The sequence below is a fragment of the Nerophis ophidion genome, linkage group LG01 (genome assembly GCF_033978795.1).
Source record: "Nerophis ophidion isolate RoL-2023_Sa linkage group LG01, RoL_Noph_v1.0, whole genome shotgun sequence".
Lineage (NCBI taxonomy): Eukaryota > Metazoa > Chordata > Actinopteri > Syngnathiformes > Syngnathidae > Nerophis > Nerophis ophidion.
Window position 1 is genome coordinate 89,585,747 of NC_084611.1, and position 20,123 is coordinate 89,605,869.

The 20,123-nt window shown below is 40.7% G+C and overlaps 1 protein-coding gene across 1 annotated transcript in view; it reads left to right on the top strand.

The window, feature by feature from the left end:
* Nucleotides 1–5,657: 5,657 nt before the first annotated feature.
* The window catches only part of LOC133562016 (uncharacterized), a 69,913-nt gene continuing 55,447 nt past the window's right edge, over nucleotides 5,658–20,123 (top strand). Inside the window, exons 1-5 of the mRNA XM_061915846.1 lie at nucleotides 5,658–5,700; nucleotides 8,451–8,735; nucleotides 18,251–18,589; nucleotides 18,919–19,152; nucleotides 19,234–19,674. Coding sequence (XP_061771830.1) covers nucleotides 5,658–5,700; nucleotides 8,451–8,735; nucleotides 18,251–18,589; nucleotides 18,919–19,152; nucleotides 19,234–19,674 — 1,342 coding nt within the window. The remainder of the gene's footprint in view (nucleotides 5,701–8,450; nucleotides 8,736–18,250; nucleotides 18,590–18,918; nucleotides 19,153–19,233; nucleotides 19,675–20,123) is intronic.

Genomic DNA, 20,123 nt, shown 5'->3' on the forward strand with positions numbered 1-20,123 from the left:
ACATTGGAAAACATTTGTAAAACTCCTGGCAACTGACCAAAGGTATAGCTGTGTGTGTCCAAGTTAAAGGAAACAACAGGCTGTCTTCTTCTAATGAATTTATTACAATCTTTAGGAGCTGGGTCACGTTTGCTGTGGTCTGGAACAACATGGCACACAAACGACTATCAGAAATGCGGCCAAGATTACATACAGATAACGTGTCATGAGACATGGAAAAATAAACTAAATACACAGAGGACATAAGTAAAGGACATTAAATATACCTACAAACAAGGCATAATGATGCAATATGTACATACAACTAGCCTAAATAGCATGTTAGCATCGATTAGCTTGAAGTCAGGCAGTGACCAAATATGCCTGATTAGCACTCCAACAAGTCAATAACATCAACAAAGCTCATCTTTGTGCATTCACGCACAGCATAAAACGTTTGGTGGACAACATGAGACGAAGAAGGAGTGGCATAAAACACGTCCTTCTGTGGCGGCGTGGGAGAAAGTTGTACATGTAAACCAACTGTTGAGTCAAAGTCCAGACAACGGTGAGTTCAAGGGCCGCTGAAATTAGTAGGAACAAATGGTGCTTGTTAATTAAACACAAACACAAACATTTTAAAAGGTGGGCTTTCTAACAATTAGGAAGGTTTGTGTCTGTCATGATCTTTGGTTTGTGATCATGTTTTGGTTATGTTCTGCTGGTTTTTGGACTGTTTTAGCTCCTGTCTGCGGACCCTGGTTTGTTTTAGTTTCCATGACAACTCATTGGTTTCACCTGACTCATTTGGACTCACACACCTGTTGTCAATCACAACATTATTATTTGAGCCTGGGGTTGCCAGGTAGTCGGCCTGGCGACACTGACATCATTCATGCTCTGCACTAATGATACACCCCTGCTACTCTGTTTTTGCGCTGTCTATGCCATAGATTCATGCTCTGTATTTTATGCCAAGTAAGTTTAGTTTTTTCATGTCCATAGTTCATGTTATAGTATTAGTTTTGTTTTGTGCCCCCGCTGTGAGCGCTTTTTGTTTATACTTTTTATTGTAGAAATGAAAAGATGTCATTACCTTCACGTGGTGTCCAGTCAAGTCGCTTTGCACCACGGGAAAACAAACCGCACCATAGTCCACGTCTTGACAGTGTCGTGTTTGTGCTCCTACAGAAACCAGATCACAACAAAAAACATATTTTTCACCCCATTTTTTTCCCATTTCAACACATTTTTTTCGAAAAAGGCTCCATGAAACCACCAGGGCGCCGCTCAAGAGCCGCATGTGGCTCTAGAGCCGCGGGTTGCTGACCCCCGCCTTAACGCCTCAGGCATGTTTTTAAAAGTGTGTTGAAGTTCTTAGAGGAACCTGCAACGAAAATAACACAGAAAAGTGCATTTCATGAGTGGGTTTTATTCCTGCATGTCAATAAGATAAAGAAGAAGAAGGCCACTTCTTCTTCTTTATTTCTTTGAACGTCATGACCACTTCCTTCTTGCGACCTGTGGACGCACACATTTCTACTTGTTCACTTACTCCAATATGAGTCTGAAGACCGGGTTGGTGGTCCTCCTTCTCTGCATGCCAGGTACTAAACATCTACTTTTTGATTTGGTTAAATTCCTGACTCTGATTGATAAAACATTGCTTTCCTACATAGACTCTCTGCATGTATATATATTTTTTTTTTACCAGTAATGTCAGCTAAATGTGCAATTTTTCAGTGAAACATTCTTAATTAACATAATTCATGAAGGAAAAGAAACTCTAAAAGGACAAACTTTCAAGCTAATTCATGTTGCGTCTGCTCTGAAGTGGACTTTTTGACGTGCAAGTTGAGAATTGTGCTCACACACTTCCTGAGATAGTCAACATCTTCTCAGTCATTGCAATCAAGTGTTAAGCGGCCAACAGGCGTGGAGGAAAGAAGCAAATGTTCATATTAAATATATATATATATATATATATATATATACAAACATGCCTTAAGGAAGGAATCATATTTTTGAGCACCAAGGCAAACATTTTCTTTCGGAGCAAATATATATATATTTATATATAAATTATCGTGTTAATTTTAAATGTGCTCAAAATTTTCAAAAGCTACTGTTGTGTCTGACCAGCTTTTCCTCCCAGGGAATTTAAGTCACTGGTCAATCCCAAGTTCTTTCGATGACATATATGCTGAGTAAGAAGGACCATCAAGACAGAGTAGAAATATTATCTAGTTTTACTGAAGCTACAGGAGAACAGCCCAGACAATATTCACTATGCTAGGTAAAACAGTGTTGGAGTGTGAACGCGACGGCATCATTCAACTTGGAATATCTCATTAAAAATTTTCTGGGTTCTAGATCTACATATTTAAAGACAAATATTTGTGTTTTTGTTCATAAATAATATCAGCCTGTCAGATTTGTATTACTTGATGCCTTTATCTGTATTTTTACATTTTCATAGAGAGAGGTATTTTTCAAGTTATGTACATTTACATGTACTAAGTACATTATTTTTGTAACAGCCCGATCAGAAGCACGGTTAAAGTATTAATAAATATTTCTGAATGAAGTAGTCATCTTTATTGTCAGTTAGCACATGCCTGAAATATGACACAACTCTTAAGGCCTTTGGCTGAATTAGAACCACTGAATATGTTTACACTCAATAATCTGATTAGTCGACTAATCTTTAAAATAATTGAATTGAATGAATTAATTGTTAGTTGTGATGTGTGAAGTACTTGATGAAGTATTTGATGAAGTACTTGTGATGTTGTGTGTTTCAGGGCTGCTCAGTGCTGAGTGGGGGGGGACCTATACTGAGAAGGAGATCTGTGCATTTAAAGGATCCACTGTAAAGCTTCAGTGCGACTTTAAGTTCCCGCCCACAGAAGGCGGGCGTGAGATCAAGATCAAGGAAACATCTTGGTTCACCAAAGATCCAAAGAAAGATCTGAGACTGGACCCTCAGTACTTTGGTGGTGTGCAGTCTGAGTGTCATGGCAACATCTGCAGTCTGACCATCGCAGACGTGAGACGGAGTGACGAGTACACGTTCAGATTCACAACTGACCATTCCAGAGGAGACTTCATCGTCACGCCTGGTGTCAAAGTGACCGTCACTGGTACTGCTTTCCATAAAACACATTTCCACCAAGCTCAGTCTAGTTTGAGGTCAGGAAGTCCAAGTACTGATTGTCTGCTGTGAGTAGGCGGGGCCAACCACAGTGACATCTTCTTTTTGCTCTTCTTCACATTCTGGAAATGACCATTTGCTGAGTCTGAGTCTGCACTGAGTCTGACTTACTGCAACTGTACTTGGTACCCTGACCAGTTATTTTAGTACCCTTCACAACTTATGAGAACAGAAACTGATCCAAACTTTACTGCCTTTGGTGGAAGTGGAGAATAGGACTTTTATTTTGAAATGATTTAAGTTCTCCTTTCATTCCAGATCTGAAAGTAAAAGTAACCTCAAGTACCAGGATTGAAGATCGCAAATATTGGTATGATCTGAAGTGTGTCAGCGACACGTGCAGTACTTGGTCTCCTTCTTCATACGTCTGGTATAAGAATGGAGAGGAAATCCAAAATGCAAAGTCCCAAGTGTACTCAGTAGAAGGGCATGACTCCAAAAACAGTTACTCCTGTGCTGTGAGAGGACACGAGCAAGCTGTGTCTCCTCCAGAGTGTGAGTGGACTCTTCAGTCTTCTGCTGCACGTCACATGTAACTTTGTGCTGACTCAGCTCAATGCTTCTTCTGTCTTTCAGGTGTGTGGTACTGGTTATGTAACAAGGTGGTTTACCACAAGAGACACATCTGTGCCATCCAAGGATCATCAGTGGACATTACCTGTGAATACACGAGCTATAGAAATACCCTGACACAATTCTGGTACCGTACAGATTCTAGTCACTGGAGGAACCCCTCCATGACTGAAGATCTGCGGTCAGACCCTCAGTATGAAGGTCGTCTTGAGTTACCTTCAGAGTCTTCTGGAAAAAGCACACTGAGAATAAAAGATGTGAGGCAGAGTGATTCTGCCGAGTACCGCTCCAAATTCACCACTGATGGTTTTGAATGGAGTAGTATTTCACCTGGAAGCACCTTGACAGTCACAGGTATGAACACACCTGACCAAACATGCCCAATAATACAACTATATTACAATGAATACTTTGGATTAGATTACAAAATAGATATATTATGTACAATACTGTATATTACATTATGTTTGATTGTTTTGCCAAGTCACTATTCTTTTCTAGTGTTTGAATGCGGGTCAGATGTAATTTTACTTTGAAATACTGTATTTCCTTGAATTGCCGCCGGGGCGCTAATTAATTTAAGACCTCTTGTCACTCTGGCACTTACCAAAGGCATGCAGTAAAAATATGAGTGTGATGTAAGGATACAATCATGAAAAGCACATTTAATAAAAAGAACGTTATTATGGTCTTACGTTATAAATGAAGTCCATGCGCAGCTCCTTCTGATTAAAAGCATTGATAACTTGTTTATAAAAGTCTTCCTTATCTTTATTCAGTATTAAAAGTCTCTCTGTCTCGATGGAGTTCTTCCTTTATTACCTCCTGCTTCGATTGAAAGTCCAGTTTAGAAAACTGCTATCAGACCACTGCTATCTGTTAGCCTGGCTCCTCAAGTGCGGGGGCGATGACAGAATTATCCTCGGACAACTCCCCCTCCCGTTCTGCTCTGTGGGTGATCTCTTTATCCCACCGCTGCCACCAGGAAGTGTTATTTTATAAATAATACACTGGGTATTTTGAACTGGAACATGCTTTATTTCAGCCTGGTTGTTTACATAGCCAGCATAGGAGTGTTACATCCTAAAAGTTCCGTAGTGCACTCGCCGCGTCATATCCATCCCAGCACAATTCACGTCACTCATTTTTCACTTCTTCTGCAGCCGAGTAGTCGCCAGAAGGATCACTAGCGCCCTCTACCACCAGGAGGCGGGAGTCATTTAATGACTCATATTTGACACACGCAGCTACAGTATTGTGACGGTCTCAAGCCGTGGTCTTGCGGGTTCCCAGGACCACCAAGAAAGGACATGGCTTGATCAGTTTGACTCTGTTTATTTTTCAACAAGACCTCAGAGGTCCTGGTCGCTCATCCGCTTCTCCTCTCCGCTTGCAAGCCGACGCTGCCTCCTCGCCGCCATCTTGGGCCGGGCTCCAGCATGCCCTGCCTCTCTGTCGGACAGTCGGCTCCACCTCTCCACAGCTATATTAATAAAACATAGCTGCTTACTGTTCTTTTTAGCATACCAGTATTCAATAGCTCGGACCTTAAATCTTACTGAATAACTCTTAATCTTCTTCCCTTTATGCGATTTCAAATTACCGGTATTGAAATCAGCCTCCTCCATTTTGAAAATGATGACAGGGGAAGTGTCACTCGTGATGTCACAAGTTTGACCCGGCAGTAATACTAAGCATGCGCTAATTATTTCGCGAAGTAATTCAAGGCAGGCACATACTATATGCCCTGCGGTAATTCAAGGAAATACGGTAAGTCAGCAGCCAATCATAACCAAGCTGTGGGCTGCAAACTGGACTTTGGACAGTGGTGTTCCAGATGAAGCAGTCATGTGTGTATGTTGTGTGACTTGCATCTCCAATCAATATTAATATGACATCTTTCATGTTTGCTCCTCTGGCCTCCAGCTGTGCAGGTGCAGGTGATGTCAGTCAGAGTTGAAGATTCTCACCTTGTTGCACAAATGTTGTGTCACACAAGCTGCCTTCTAGAAGCTCCTTTGTCTTTTGTGTGGCAGAAGAATGGATTGTATATAAAGTCTGGACCCAAAGTAGAAGTCACCTTGTCACCTGGAGACTACATCACCTGTGCTGCACAACATCAACATCAACATATCAGCATCTCTCCTCGCCTGTGTGAGTACTTCTTTCTTATGAAAAAATAGGAAAAACACAAATGTTTCTTGTTTCTATTCCAACTACAAAGTCCTAAACAACACAAACAAATTGCAATGACCTCCCAGCTGATGAACACGTTTAGCCAGCTAGCAGAAGCAGCAACCAGTCAACACATTTGTTTTTATTCCTGCTTACGTCGCACTTGTTGCTAGGTAGACTTCATAGGGCGCTGTGACGGACAGGGAGAGTCGGCAGGAAAACAACATTTTAAATATTATGAGACATGAACCTTTCATTGGATCACAGTAAATGTGTGAATAAAGCAATTAAATGTTTTATTTCTATGAATAGATATTAATTAAATGAGAAGTTTTTTGTGTGAAGTATGTATATTACACAGATATTATACGTACATCATGCGTGTATGTTTGGACTTTGGGGTCCCCCTGTGGTCTGGCATTAGTGCAAAGTGAGGCAGTGAGCCACCAGATCCAGCAGATGGCGCTGCATGTGTACTGTGATGCACTGTCAAGTGTAATGTGCACTGGCGCCTTGGCGGAGGTCTGCTGCTGCTTTACTGACATGTCTGTTCATGTTTTTGTTTAGTTATGTTCTGTTTTGCTTAAAGGGGAAAATTATCACAATTTCAAAAGGGTTAAAACCAATAAAAATCAGTTACCAGTGGCTTATTTGATTTTTTTTTCAAAATTTTACTCGTACCGGAATATCCCTAAAAAAAGCTTTAAAGTGCCTTATTTTCGCTGTCTGCGAAGACACTGTCCATTTTCCTGTGACGTCACATAGCGATGCCAATACAAACATGGCGGTTACCACAGCAAGATATAGCGACATTAGCTCGGATTCAGACTCGGATTTCAGCGGCTTAAGCGATTCAACAGAATACACATGTATTGAAACGGATGGTTGGAGTTTGGAGGCAGATAGCGAAAACGAATTTGAAGAAGAAACTGAAGCTATTGAGCGAATAGCTATTGACGCTATTCGACCATGTTTGCCTTAGCATCGCCAGTAAAATGTGCAGACCAACGATCGGAAGTTTCGCATCTCGTGACACTGGATCAACTTATATCCGTCGATTGGTAAGTGTTTGTTGGCATTAAATGTGGGTGGAAGGAAACGCTGGATGTAAATATAGTTTCAAATGTACATACATGGGGCAGTATAGCTCGGTTGGTAGAGTGGCCGTGTCAGCAACTTGAGGGTTGCAGGTTCGATACCCGCGTCTGCCATCCGAGTCACTGCCGTTGTGTCCTTGGGCAAGACACTTTACCCACCTGCTCCCAGTGCCACCCACACTGGTTTAAATGTAACTTAGATATTGGGTGTCACTATGTAAAGCGCTTTGAGTCACTAGAGAAAAGTGCTATATAAATATAATTCACTTCACTTCATACAGCTAGCCAAAATAGCATGTTAGCATCGATTAGCTGGCAGTCATGCCGCGACCAAATGTGTCTGATTAGCACATAAGTCAATAACATCAACAACACTCACCTGTGTGATTTCTTTGCCTTTATCGTTGAAAATGCATCTGCAGGTTATCCATACATCTCTGTGCCATGTCTGTCTTAGCATCGCCGGTAAATAGCATGTTAGCATCGATTAGCATTCTACGTAAATCAACTTGAATATGTCCCTGTTAGTGTTGTAACACCCTCCGACAACACACTGACGAGGCATGATGTCTCCAAGGTACGGAAAACAGTCGAAAACATGTAAAATAACAGAGCTGATTTGGCTCGATGTGTATAATATATTTGACAAAATGGTCGATTGACTAACTAGGTGACGTCACGTTCTGACGTCATCGCTCCGAGAGCGATAAATAGAAAGGCGTTTAATTCGCCAAAATTCACCCATTTAGAGTTCGGAAATCGGTTAAAAAAATAGATGGTCTTTTTTCTGCACCATCAAGGTATATATTGACGCTTACATAGGTCTGCTGATAATGTTCCCCTTTAAGACTCCATTTTTTCTAGTTTTTGCACTTCTTTGTTTGTCTTATTACCATGCCAACTCATTAGTTTTCACCTTGTCCTCATGTCACGCCCCTGTCCTCATGTTTCACACCTGTTTCACTAATCACCACAGTATTATTTAAGCCTGTCTGTTCATTCTGGCAACATCAGCTCCTTCACCTGCTACGCACCTTTTAATGATCCATGCCAATGATCCATGCCCCTTGTTTCGGTCACAGTGAGTGTTATCGTTTTGGTTATTCATAGTTCTGCAATCGTGCAAGTTTTAGATCATGCCCATAGTTTTGTCTTAGTGCACGTTTTTGTTTTTAATAGCTAAGTTTTGTACGCCCATTGGGAGCGCCTTTTGTTTGCCTGTTTTGTAGGTTTTTATATCGTCAAAATAAAAAGATGTCTTCACCTTCACGCCGTTTCCACTCCATTTGCTTGGCACCTCGGGAAAACAATCCACGTCCAAGTCCAAGTCCTGACATTTGCTGACTCATGTTTTGTCTGTGCTGAAAAGAAGAAGAAGGTGTTTTTTTTAAACATATTTGTTCTTCCTCCAGATGTTCTGAAAAGACCCTCAGTGTCTCTGAGTCATGCTGGTGACATATTGGAGGGTCGTCCCCTGACACTGACCTGCGACATCGACAACTTCGACTACTCCTCAGCAACAGATGATTACTGCTGGTACAAGAAGAAGAATGTGTCTTCAGATGATGAAGTCCTCAGTAAAGGTCGACAACTGGTCTTCAAGTCCATCAAGTGTTCAGACTCAGCAGAGTATTTGTGTACTGTGGAGAACCAGCTGGGGAAGAAGACATCAGAACCCGTTCGCATTGACGTCCAACGTGAGTACATCTACATCTTTGATATATGTGGTGACACTGATGAGGACTGTTCCGTTTTCCCCACGGAAAAGGCAACCAAGTGTGCTTAGATTATTACTCAAGATTTCCAGTTTGTATATTTTTCGTTTATTTATTTTTGGTGGCTGGTTCTTAGTTGGTTAGTTAGTTTTGGTCAATCAGTTAGTTAGGTAATAAATCTGAAAGGAAGAATTCAGTGCATCATTTTCGTACCAAAATCAATACCCTTAATAATAAATAATAATAATACTAATAAATATCTATGATAAATAACCATTTATAAACTAATGTTGATCATGTACAATATAATTCAAATAAAGGTATATCATTCATGAGCACGTTTCATCTATCAAACATTATATTTACTATTTACAAGCCTCTGTAAAGTGCATTCTAGTAAATCACTACAACTCCCAAAATGCACCACGGCAAACCAGGAAGTAGTGATACCTACGCTAAGACAGGTGCCGCGATAAACAAACATTTATCTAAGCGCCCGGATCTACAAGAGCGCTATAGTGGAGTTTAAAAGCAGCGGACACAACACAATACCGATGAGCATGGTGACAGCGTACAACATAAAACAAGGCAAACGGGAACTTACCAAGTGGCTGCACACCGGGTTGAGCGTGAGTACAGACTGAATGTTAAGTTAGAACTAGCCAGCGCCAGGCTGGATGATCCCTGTACACATAGCAATTTTCGTAGAATAATACACAACTCACAAAATGTTTTTTCTACTGTGTCTATGACTACGTCAGAGTTAGACATGCGTTCTACTGAGGTGGCAAATTATGATGCGTTCAGTTTATCGCAGCGCCAAGTAGACAATCTGAAAATTCCCGTCATATCAATTCCTAGATATGGTCGTAATTATTTTAAGTACACTGCGCATAATAAACGCAACATTATTAATATTGCTACTACGGATAATTTTATCAACAACTCCTTAAAACAGCCCACTACCTATAATATGGGCTTTCTAAACATCATATCTTTGTCTCCCAAAACGTTATTAGTCAATGAGGTCATTAGAGACAACAACCTTAACGTCATCGGTCTTAGCGAAACCTGGCTTAAACCAGACGACTTTTTTGCGATAAATGAGGCATCCCCTCCTAAGTATACGAATGCGCATATTGCCCGTCACCTCAAAAGGGGAGGGGGTGTCGCACTAATATACAACGAAAACTTTAACTTTAGTCCTAACTTAAATAATAAATATAAATCGTTTGAGGTGCTTTCTATGAAGTCTGCCACACCTCTGCCTCTGTGCCTGGCCGTTATCTACCGCCCCCCAGGGCCCTATTCGGACTTTATTAGTGAATTCTCAGAGTTTGTTGCTGATCTAGTGACGCACGCCGACAATATAATTATAATGGGGGACTTTAATATCCATATGAATACCCCATTGGACCCACCGTGTGTGGCGCTCCAGACTATAATTGATAGCTGTGGTCTTACACAAATAATAAATGAACCGACGCATCGCAGCGGTAATACGATAGACCTAGTGCTTGTCAGAGGTATCACCGTCTCCAAAGTTATGATACTCCCGTATACTAAAGTAATGTCCGATCATTACCTTATAAAATTCGAAGTTCAGACTCATGTTCGGCAAGCTAATAATAATAATAACTGCTATAGCAGCCGCAACATTAATGCTGCCACAACGACGACTCTTGCGGACCTACTGCCCTCGGTAATGGCACCGTTCCCAAAGTATGTGGGCTCTATTGATAACCTCACTAACAACTTTAACAACGCCCTGCGCGAAACCATTGATAGTATAGCACCGCTGAAGTTAAAAAAGGCTCCAAAAAGGCGTACGCCATGGTTTACTGAAGAAACTAGAGCTCAGAAATTATTATGTAGAAAGCTGGAACGCAAATGGCGCACGACTAAACTTGAGGTGCACCATCAAGCATGGAGTGATAGTTTAATAACTTATAAACGCATGCTTACCTTAGCTAAAACTAATTATTACTCAAATCTCATCCGCATTAATAAAAACGATCCAAAATTTTTGTTTAGTACAGTAGCATCGCTAAGCCAACAAGGGACTCCTTCCAGTAGCTCCACCCATTCGGCAGATGACTTTATGAAGTTCTTTAATAAGAAAATTGATCTTATTAGAAAGGAGATTAAAGACAATGCGTCCCAGCTACAACGGGGTTATAGTAACACAGATATGATTGTATATACGGCGGATACTGCAAATATCCAAAATAGTTTCTCTCGTTTTGATGAAATAACATTAGAAGGATTGTTACAACGTGTAAATGGAATAAAACAAACAACATGTTTACTTGACCCACTTCCTGGGAAACTTATCAAGGAGCTTTTTGTATTATTAGGTCCATCAGTGCTAAATATTATAAACTTATCACTTTCCTCGGGCACTGTTCCCGTTGCATTCAAAAAAGCGGTTATTCATCCTCTCCTTAAAAGACCTAACCTCGATCCTGACCTCATGGTAAACTACCGACCGGTGTCTCACCTTCCCTTTATTTCGAAAATCCTCGAAAAAATTGTTGCAGAGCAGCTAAATGAGCACTTAGCGTTTAACAATCTATGTGAAACCTTTCAATCCGGTTTCAGGGCAAATCACTCTACTGAGACAGCCCTCGCAAAACTGACTAATGATCTATTGCTAACAATGGACTCTGATGCGTCATCTATGTTGCTGCTCCTCGATCTTAGCGCTGCTTTCGATACCGTCGATCATAATATTTTATTAGAGCGTATCAAAATACGAATTGGTATGTCAGACTCAGCCCTGTCATGGTTTAACTCTTATCTTACTGATAGGATGCAGTGCGTCTCCTATAACAGTGTGACCTCGGACTATGTTAAGGTAACGTGTGGAGTTCCCCAGGGTTCGGTCCTTGGGCCTGTACTCTTCAGCATCTACATGCTGCCGCTAGGTGACGTCATACGCAAATACGGTATTAGCTTTCACTGTTATGCTGATGACACCCAACTTTACATGCCCCTAAAGCTGACCAACACGCCGGACTGTAGTCAGTTGGAAGCGTGTCTTAATGAAATTAAACAATGGATGTCCGCTAACTTTTTGCAACTTAATGCCAAAAAAACGGAAATGCTGATTATCGGTCCTGCTAGACACGGACCTCTATTTAATAATACAACTTTAACATTTGACAACCAAATAATAAAACAAGGTGACTCTGTAAAAAATCTGGGTATTATCTTCGACCCAACTCTCTCCTTTGAGTCACACATTAAAAGCGTTACTAAAACGGCCTTCTTTCATCTCCGTAATATCGCTAAAATTCGCTCCATTTTGTCCACTAAAGACGCCGAGATCATTATCCATGCGTTTGTTACGTCTCGTCTCGATTACTGTAACGTATTATTTTCGGGTCTCCCCATGTCTAGCATTAAAAGATTACAGTTGGTACAAAATGCGGCTGCTAGACTTTTGACAAGAACAAGAAAATTTGATCATATTACGCCTGTACTGGCTCACCTGCACTGGCTTCCTGTGCACTTAAGATGTCACTTTAAGGTTTTACTACTTACGTATAAAATACTACACGGTCTAGCTCCAGCCTATCTTGCCGATTGTATTGTACCGTATGTCCCGGCAAGAAATCTGCGTTCAAAAGACTCCGGCTTATTAGTGATTCCTAGAGCTCAAAAAAAGTCTGCGGGCTATAGAGCGTTTTCCGTTCGGGCTCCAGTACTCTGGAATGCCCTCCCGGTAACAGTTCGAGATGCTACCTCAGTAGAAGCATTTAAGTCTCATCTTAAAACTCATCTGTATACTCTAGCCTTTAAATAGACCTCCTTTTTAGACCAGTTGATCTGCCGCTTCTTTTCTTTCTCCTATGTCCCCCCCTCCCTTGTGGAGGAGGTCCGGTCCGATGACCATGGATGAAGTACTGACTGTCCAGAGTCGAGACCCAGGATGGACCGCTCGTCGGGACCCAGGATGGACCGCTCGCCTGTATCGGTTGGGGACATCTCTACGCTGCTGATCCGCTTGAGATGGTTTCCTGTGGACGGGACTCTCACTGCTGTCTTGGAGCCACTATGGATTGAACTTTCACAGTATCATGTTAGACCCGCTCGACATCCATTGCTTTCGGTCCCCTAGAGGGGGGGGGGTTGCCCACATCTGAGGTCCTCTCCAAGGTTTCTCATAGTCAGCATTGTCACTGGCGTCCCACTGAATGTGAATTCTCCCTGCCCACTGGGTGTGAGTTTTCCTTGCCCTTTTGTGGGTTCTTTCGAGGATGTTGTAGTCGTAATGATTTGTGCAGTCCTTTGAGACATTTGTGATTTGGGGCTATATAAATAAACATTGATTGATTGATTGATTGATTGGCACTAAAAAAAGGGAGCCACGACCCCCACCAGCGCCCACAGCGTGGTACAGCAGGTCGTCGGCAAGGCGAAGGAGTGAGAAACCATGATTGTTGTCCCACAAAAAGAGGACTTTGTCGAGAAAGTGTTATCAATTGGCGATGCTAGCTTAGCATCAGTGGCTACTGCCGAGCCCGCTTGTCACTGTAGCCCCGCCCACTAAGCCCAGGCGGCACGTGATTGGTTGTAAGGCAAGTGTTTGTGATTGGTCGAGCCGGCTGCCATTCAGTGTTATATAAAAAAAAAAAGAGCAGAATAATCGTTTAATCCGCATTCTAATGCTAATAAGTGTATTTACATTTGAATCTTCAACATCAGATTAGAGTTTGCCGTCAAAGTTTGTCAATTCGAATATAATTTATGACATTTATCACGTTTGGAATTGCCTATTAGCTGAGTGTGATCCAATCCAATCCACTTTATTTATATAGCACATTTAAACAACAATAACGTTTCCAAAGTGCTGCACTGCCATGTTAAAAACAATATTTAAAAAAAAACCAAACAAAAAAAAACATTATGCTCCACCAATGACTGAATAAAACAAAAAATAAATAAAAATAAAACCAATAAAAACAAATATGATTAAAAACTATTTTAAAGGGTAAAATCAATTAAAACAGTAAAATAAAAATCAATTGTGATGTATTATTATTTCCTATGAATAACAAAATTGATTTGGTGAATTTACAAAAAACATATATGTGTATGTTCAAACATCTACCTTGTGTGAGGTTGAAAAGTAGAACTTGAAATAGAAACACGTGTTGGTGTTATTAAGATTTGTGTGCTAATGAGTGACATCTTAAAGCCCTCTTTTGCTTGCCTTAAAGCAGGGGTCGGCAACCCGAAATGTTGAAAGAACCATATTGGACTACAAATACAAAAAAGTAATCTGTCTGGAGCCGCAAAAATGAAAAGACTTATAAAAGTGTTATAATGATGGCAACACATGATGTAAGTGGCTCATTAGCTATACTAGCCTACTATCAAAATGTGTGTCAGGCTGACGCAAATCTACGTTGACAGAAATGTTGAAATGTAATATTTATTCTACACATTTTTACATTAGAAAACATTAGTAAAACTCCTGGCAACTGACCAAAGGTATAGCTGTGTGTGTCCAAGTTAAAGGAAACAACAGGCTGTTTTCTTCTAATTAATTTATTACAATCTTTATAAGCTGGGTCACGTTTGCTGTGGTCTGGAACAACACGGAACACAAACAACTATCAGAAATGCGGCCAAGATTACATACAGATAACGTGTCATGAGACATGGAAAAATAAACTAAATACACAGAGGACATAAGTAAAGGAAATTAAATATACCTACAAACAAGGCATAATGATGCAATATGTACATACAACTAGCCTAAATAGCATGTTAGCATCGATTAGCTTGCTGTCAGGCAGTGACCAAATATGCCTGATCAGCACTCCAACAAGTCAATAACATCAACAAAGCTCATCTTTGTGCATTCACGCACAGCATAAAACGTTTGGTGGACAACATGAGACAAAGAAGGAGTGGCATAAAACACGTCCTTCTGTGGCGGCGGCGGAAAAAGTTGTACATGTAAACGGTGAGTTCAAGGGCCGCTGAAATTAGTAGGACCAAATGGTGCTTGCCAATGAAGCACAAACACAAACATTTTAAAAGGTGGGCTTTCTAACAATTAGGGAAGTTTGTGTCTGTCATGATCTTTGGTTTGTGATCATGTTTTGGTTATGTTCTGCTGGTTTTTGGACTGTTTTAGTTCCTGACTGCGTACCCTGGTTTGTTTTAGTTTTCATGACAACTCATTGGTTTCACCTGACTCATTTGGACTCACGCACCTGTTGTCAATCACAACATTACTATTTAAGCCTGTAGTTGCCAGGTAGTCGGCCTGGCGACACTGACATCATTCATGCTCTGCACTAATGATACACCCCTGCTACTCTGTTTTTGCGCTGTCTATGCCATAGATTCATGCTCTGTATTTTATGCCAAGTAAGTTTTGTTTTTTTAGTGTCCATAGTTTACGTTATAGTATTAGTTTTGTTTTGTGCCTCCGCTGTGAGCGCTTTTTGTTTATACTTTTTATTGTAGAAATGAAAAGATGTCATTACCTTCACGTCGTGTCCAGTCAAGTCGCTTTGCACCACGGGAAAACAAACCGCACCATAGTCCACGTCTTGACAGTGTCGTGTTTGTGCTCCTACAGAAACCAGATCACAACAAAAAAACATCATTTTCAATACATTTTTTCCCCATTTTAATACATTTTTTCGAAAAAGGCTCCATGGAGCCACCAGGGCGCCGCTCAAGAGCCGCATGTTGCTCTAGAGCCGCGGGTTGCTGACCCCCGCATTAACGCCTCAGGCATGTTTTTAAAAGTGCGTTGAAGTTCTTAGAGGAACCTGCAACGAAAATAACACAGAAAAGTGCATTTCATGAGTGGGTTTTATTCCTGCATGTCAATAAGATAAAGAAGAAGAAGGCCACTTCTTCTTCTTTATCTTATTGAACGTCATGACCACTTCCTTCTTGCGACCTGTGGACGCACACATTTCTACTTGTTCACTTACTCCAATATGAGTCTGAAGACCGGGTTGGTGGTCCTCCTTCTCTGCATGCCAGGTACTAAACATCTACTTTTTGATTTGGTTGAATTCCTGACTCTGATTGATAAAACATTGCTTTCCTACATAGACTCTCTGCATGTATATATATTTTTTTACCAGTAATGTCAGCTAAATGTGCAATTTTTCAGTGAAACATTCTCAATTAACATAATTCATGAAGGAAAAGAAACTATAAAAGGACAAACTTTCAAGCTAATTCATGTTGCGTCTGCTCTGAAGTGGACTTTTTGACGTGCAAGTTGAGAATTGTGCTCACACACTTCCTGAGATAGTCAACATCTTCTCAGTCATTGCAATCAAGTGTTAAGCGGCCAACAGGCGTGGAGGAAAGAAGCAAATGTTCATATTAAATATATATATATATATATATATATATATATATATACGTATATATACACACATGCCTTAAGGAATGGCTCATATTTTTGAGCACCAAGGCAAACATTTTCTTTCGGAGCAAATATATATATATTTATATATAAATTATTGTGTTGATTTTAAATGTGCTAAAAATTTTCAAAAGCTACTGTTGCGTCTGACCAGCTTTTCCTCCCAGGAAATTTAAGTCACTGGTCAATCCCAAGTTTTATCGATGACATATATGCTGAGTAAGAAGGACCATCAAGACAGAGTAGAAATATTATCTAGTTTTACTGAAGCTACAGGAGAACAGCCCAGACAATATTCACTATGCTAGGTAAAACAGTGTTGGAGTGTGAACGCGACGCCATCATTCAATTTGGAATATCTCATAAAAAAATATTCTGGGTTCTAGATCTACATATTTAACGACGAGTATATTTGTGTTTTTGTTCATAAATAATATCAGCCTATCAGATTTTTTATTACGTGATGTCTTTATCCGTATTATTACATTTTTATAGAAAGAGGTATTTTTTAAGTTATGTACATTTACATGTACTAAGTACATTATTTTTGTAACAGCCCGATAAGAAGCACGGTTAAAGTATTAATAAATGATTCTGAATGAAGTAGTCATCTTTATTGTCAGTTAGCACATGCCTAAACTTTGACACAACTCTTAAGGCCTTTGGCTGAATTAGAACCACTGAATATGTTTACACTAAATAATCGGATTAGTCGACTAATCTTTAAAATATAATTCATTACATGTCAATGGTTGTTGTCATTCATCCAGGTCATTGTCATCTCAATCCATCACAACTGGACTGTTTGGTTTGTCTTAGAAGTAGATTTCATCAGTTCATACTCATAGACTTAGGCAGGTCGGATCTAGTCTTAGATCTAGTCCAGCGGCTAGATCTCTCACATACAACACCGTCCTTTGAACTATTCCTAAAAGACTCCGCAATTTAGCCTCCAACAAAAAACAAATAACAGAAGGTGACATTTGTGCCATTTGTTTACAACTGAATGGAATGCTAACACGGGGATTCAGAATATTTAGGACTGGTAGTAGTCGAACCACAGCAGTCGTTCTGCCACACAATACCTGGATGCTAATGAGGGGAAATTACACTTCAAAGACTGTCGTTGGCTTTGACTGTTAGAATTGCTCCATTGCATCAAAACAGTTGTTTTTATCACTACAATAGGGCAAAACCATCCTTGCCCAGGAACACCTTCCTGGTTTTGGATTGTAAATATTTGGGGGTTTGGCACCAGCTGCTAGACTAGATCTTACCAATCTAAGTCTATGACTAGATCTGAACAATCTAAGTCTGAGACTAAATCTGACCAATCAAAGTCGAAGACTGGATCAGACTAATCAAAGTACAAGACTAGATCAGACTAATCAAATTACAAGACGAGATCAGACCAACCTAAGTCTAAGACTAAATCTGACTAATCAATCAATCAATCAATGTTTATTTATACAGTATAGCCCCAAATCACAAATGTCTCAAAGGACTGTACGAACCATTACGACTACGACATCCTCGGAAGAACCCACAAAAGGGCAAGGAAAACTCACACCCAGTGGGCAGGGAGAATTCACATCCAGTGGGACGCCAGTGACAATGCTGACTATGAGAAACCTTGGAGAGGACCTCAGAAATGGGCAACCCCCATTCCCCCCCCGCCCACCCCACCCCTCTAGGGGACCGAAAGCAATGGATGTCGAGCGGGTCTAACATGATACTGTGAAAGTTCAATCCATAGTGGCTCCAACAGAGTCTAAGACTACATCTGACCACTCTAAGTCGAAGACTCGATCTGACCAATCTAAGTCGAAGACTCGATCTGACCAATCATAGTCTAAGACTAGATCAGACCAATCATAGTCTAAGACTAGATCAGACCAATCTTAGTTTATGATCATGAACTGATGAAGTCTGCTTGGATGAAAGGTGAAAAGTCTAAGACAAACCAAACAGTCCAGTTGTGATCGATGGAATTCCCTGAGAGAATTCATGAAATAATTGTTAGTTGTGATGTGTGAAGTACTTGATGAAGTATTTGATGAAGGACTTGTGATGTTGTGTGTTTCAGGGCTGCTCAGTGCTGAGTGGGGGGGGAACTATACTGAGAAGGAGATCTGTGCATTTAAAGGATCCACTGTAAAGCTTCGGTGCGACTTTGAGTTCCCGCCCACAGAAGGCGGGCGTGAGATCAAGGTCAAGGAAACATTTTGGTTCACCAAAGATCCAAAGAAAGATCTGAGACTGGACCCTGAGTACTTTGGTGGTGTGCAGTCTGAGTGTCATGGCAACATCTGCAGTCTGACCATCGCAGACGTGAGACGGAGTGACGAGTACACGTTCAGATTCACAACTGACCATTCCAGAGGAGACTTCATCGTCACGCCTGGTGTCAAAGTGACCGTCACTGGTACTGCTTTCCATGAAACACATTTCCACCAAGCTCAGTCCAGTTTGAGGTCAGGAAGTCCAAGTCCTGATTGTCTGCTGTGAGTAGGCGGGGCCAACCACAGTGACATCTTCTTTTTGCTCTTCTTCACATTCTGGAAATGACCATTTGCTGAGTCTGAGTCTGCACTGAGTCTGACTTACTACAACTGTACTTGGTACCCTGACAAGTTATTTTAGTACCCTTCACAACTTATGAGAACAGAAACTGATCCAAACTGTACTGCCTTTGGTGGAAGTGGTGATTAGGACTTTTATTTTGAAATGATTTAAGTTCTCCTTTCATTCCAGATCTGAAAGCACAAGTGTCCTCAAGTCACAGGTATGAAGATGGCAAATATTGCTATGATCTGAAGTGTGTCAGCGACACGTGCAGTCCTAGGTCTCCTTCTTCATACGTCTGGTATAAGAATGGAGAGGAAATCCAAAATGTAAAGTCCCAAGTGTACATATTAGAGTATGACTACAAAAACAGTTACTCCTGTGCTGTGAGAGGACACGAGCAAGCTGTGTCTCCTCCAGAGTGTGAGTGGACTCTTCAGTCTTCTGCTGCACGTCACATGTAACTTTGTGCTGACTCAGCTCAATGCTTCTTCTGTCTTTCAGGTGTGTTGTACTGGTCATGTAACAAGGTGGTTTACCACAAGAGACACATCTGTGCCATCCAAGGATCATCAGTTGACATTACCTGTGAATACACGAGCTATGGAAATACCCTGACAAAATTCTGGTTCCGTAGAGATTCTAGTCACTGGAGGAACCCCTCCATGACTGAAGATCTGCGGTCAGACCCTCAGTATGAAGGTCGTCTTGAGTTACCTTCAGAGTCTTCTGGAAAAAGCACACTGAGAATAAAAGATGTGAGGCAGAGTGATTCTGCCGAGTACTGCTTCAAATTCACCACTAATGATGGTTTTGAATGGAGGAGTATTTTACCTGGAAGCACCTTGACAGTCACAGGTATGAACACACCTGACCAAACATGCCCAATAATACAACTATATTACAATGAATACTTTGGATTAGATTACAAAATAGATATATTATGTACAATACTGTACATTACATTATGTTTGGTTGTTTTGCCAAGTCACTAATCTTTTCTAGTGTTTGAATGCGGGTCAGGTGTAATTTTATTTTGAAATACCGTATTTCCTTGAATTGCCGCCGGGGCGCTAATTAATTTAAAACCTCTTGTCACTCCGGCACTTACCAAAGGCATGCGGTAAAAGTAAGCACGCGCTAATTATTTTAAAACCTCTTCTCACTCCGGCACTTACCAAAGGCATGCAGTAAAAATTTGAGTGTAATTGAAGGATACCACCATGAAAAGCACATCTAATAAAAAGAACGTTATTATGGTCTTATGTTATAAATGAAGTCCATGCGCAGCTCCTTCTGATTAAAAGCATTGATAACTTGTTGATAGAAGTTTTAAAAGTCTCTCTGTCTCGATGGAGTTCTTCCTTTATTACCTCCTGCTTCGATTGAAAGTC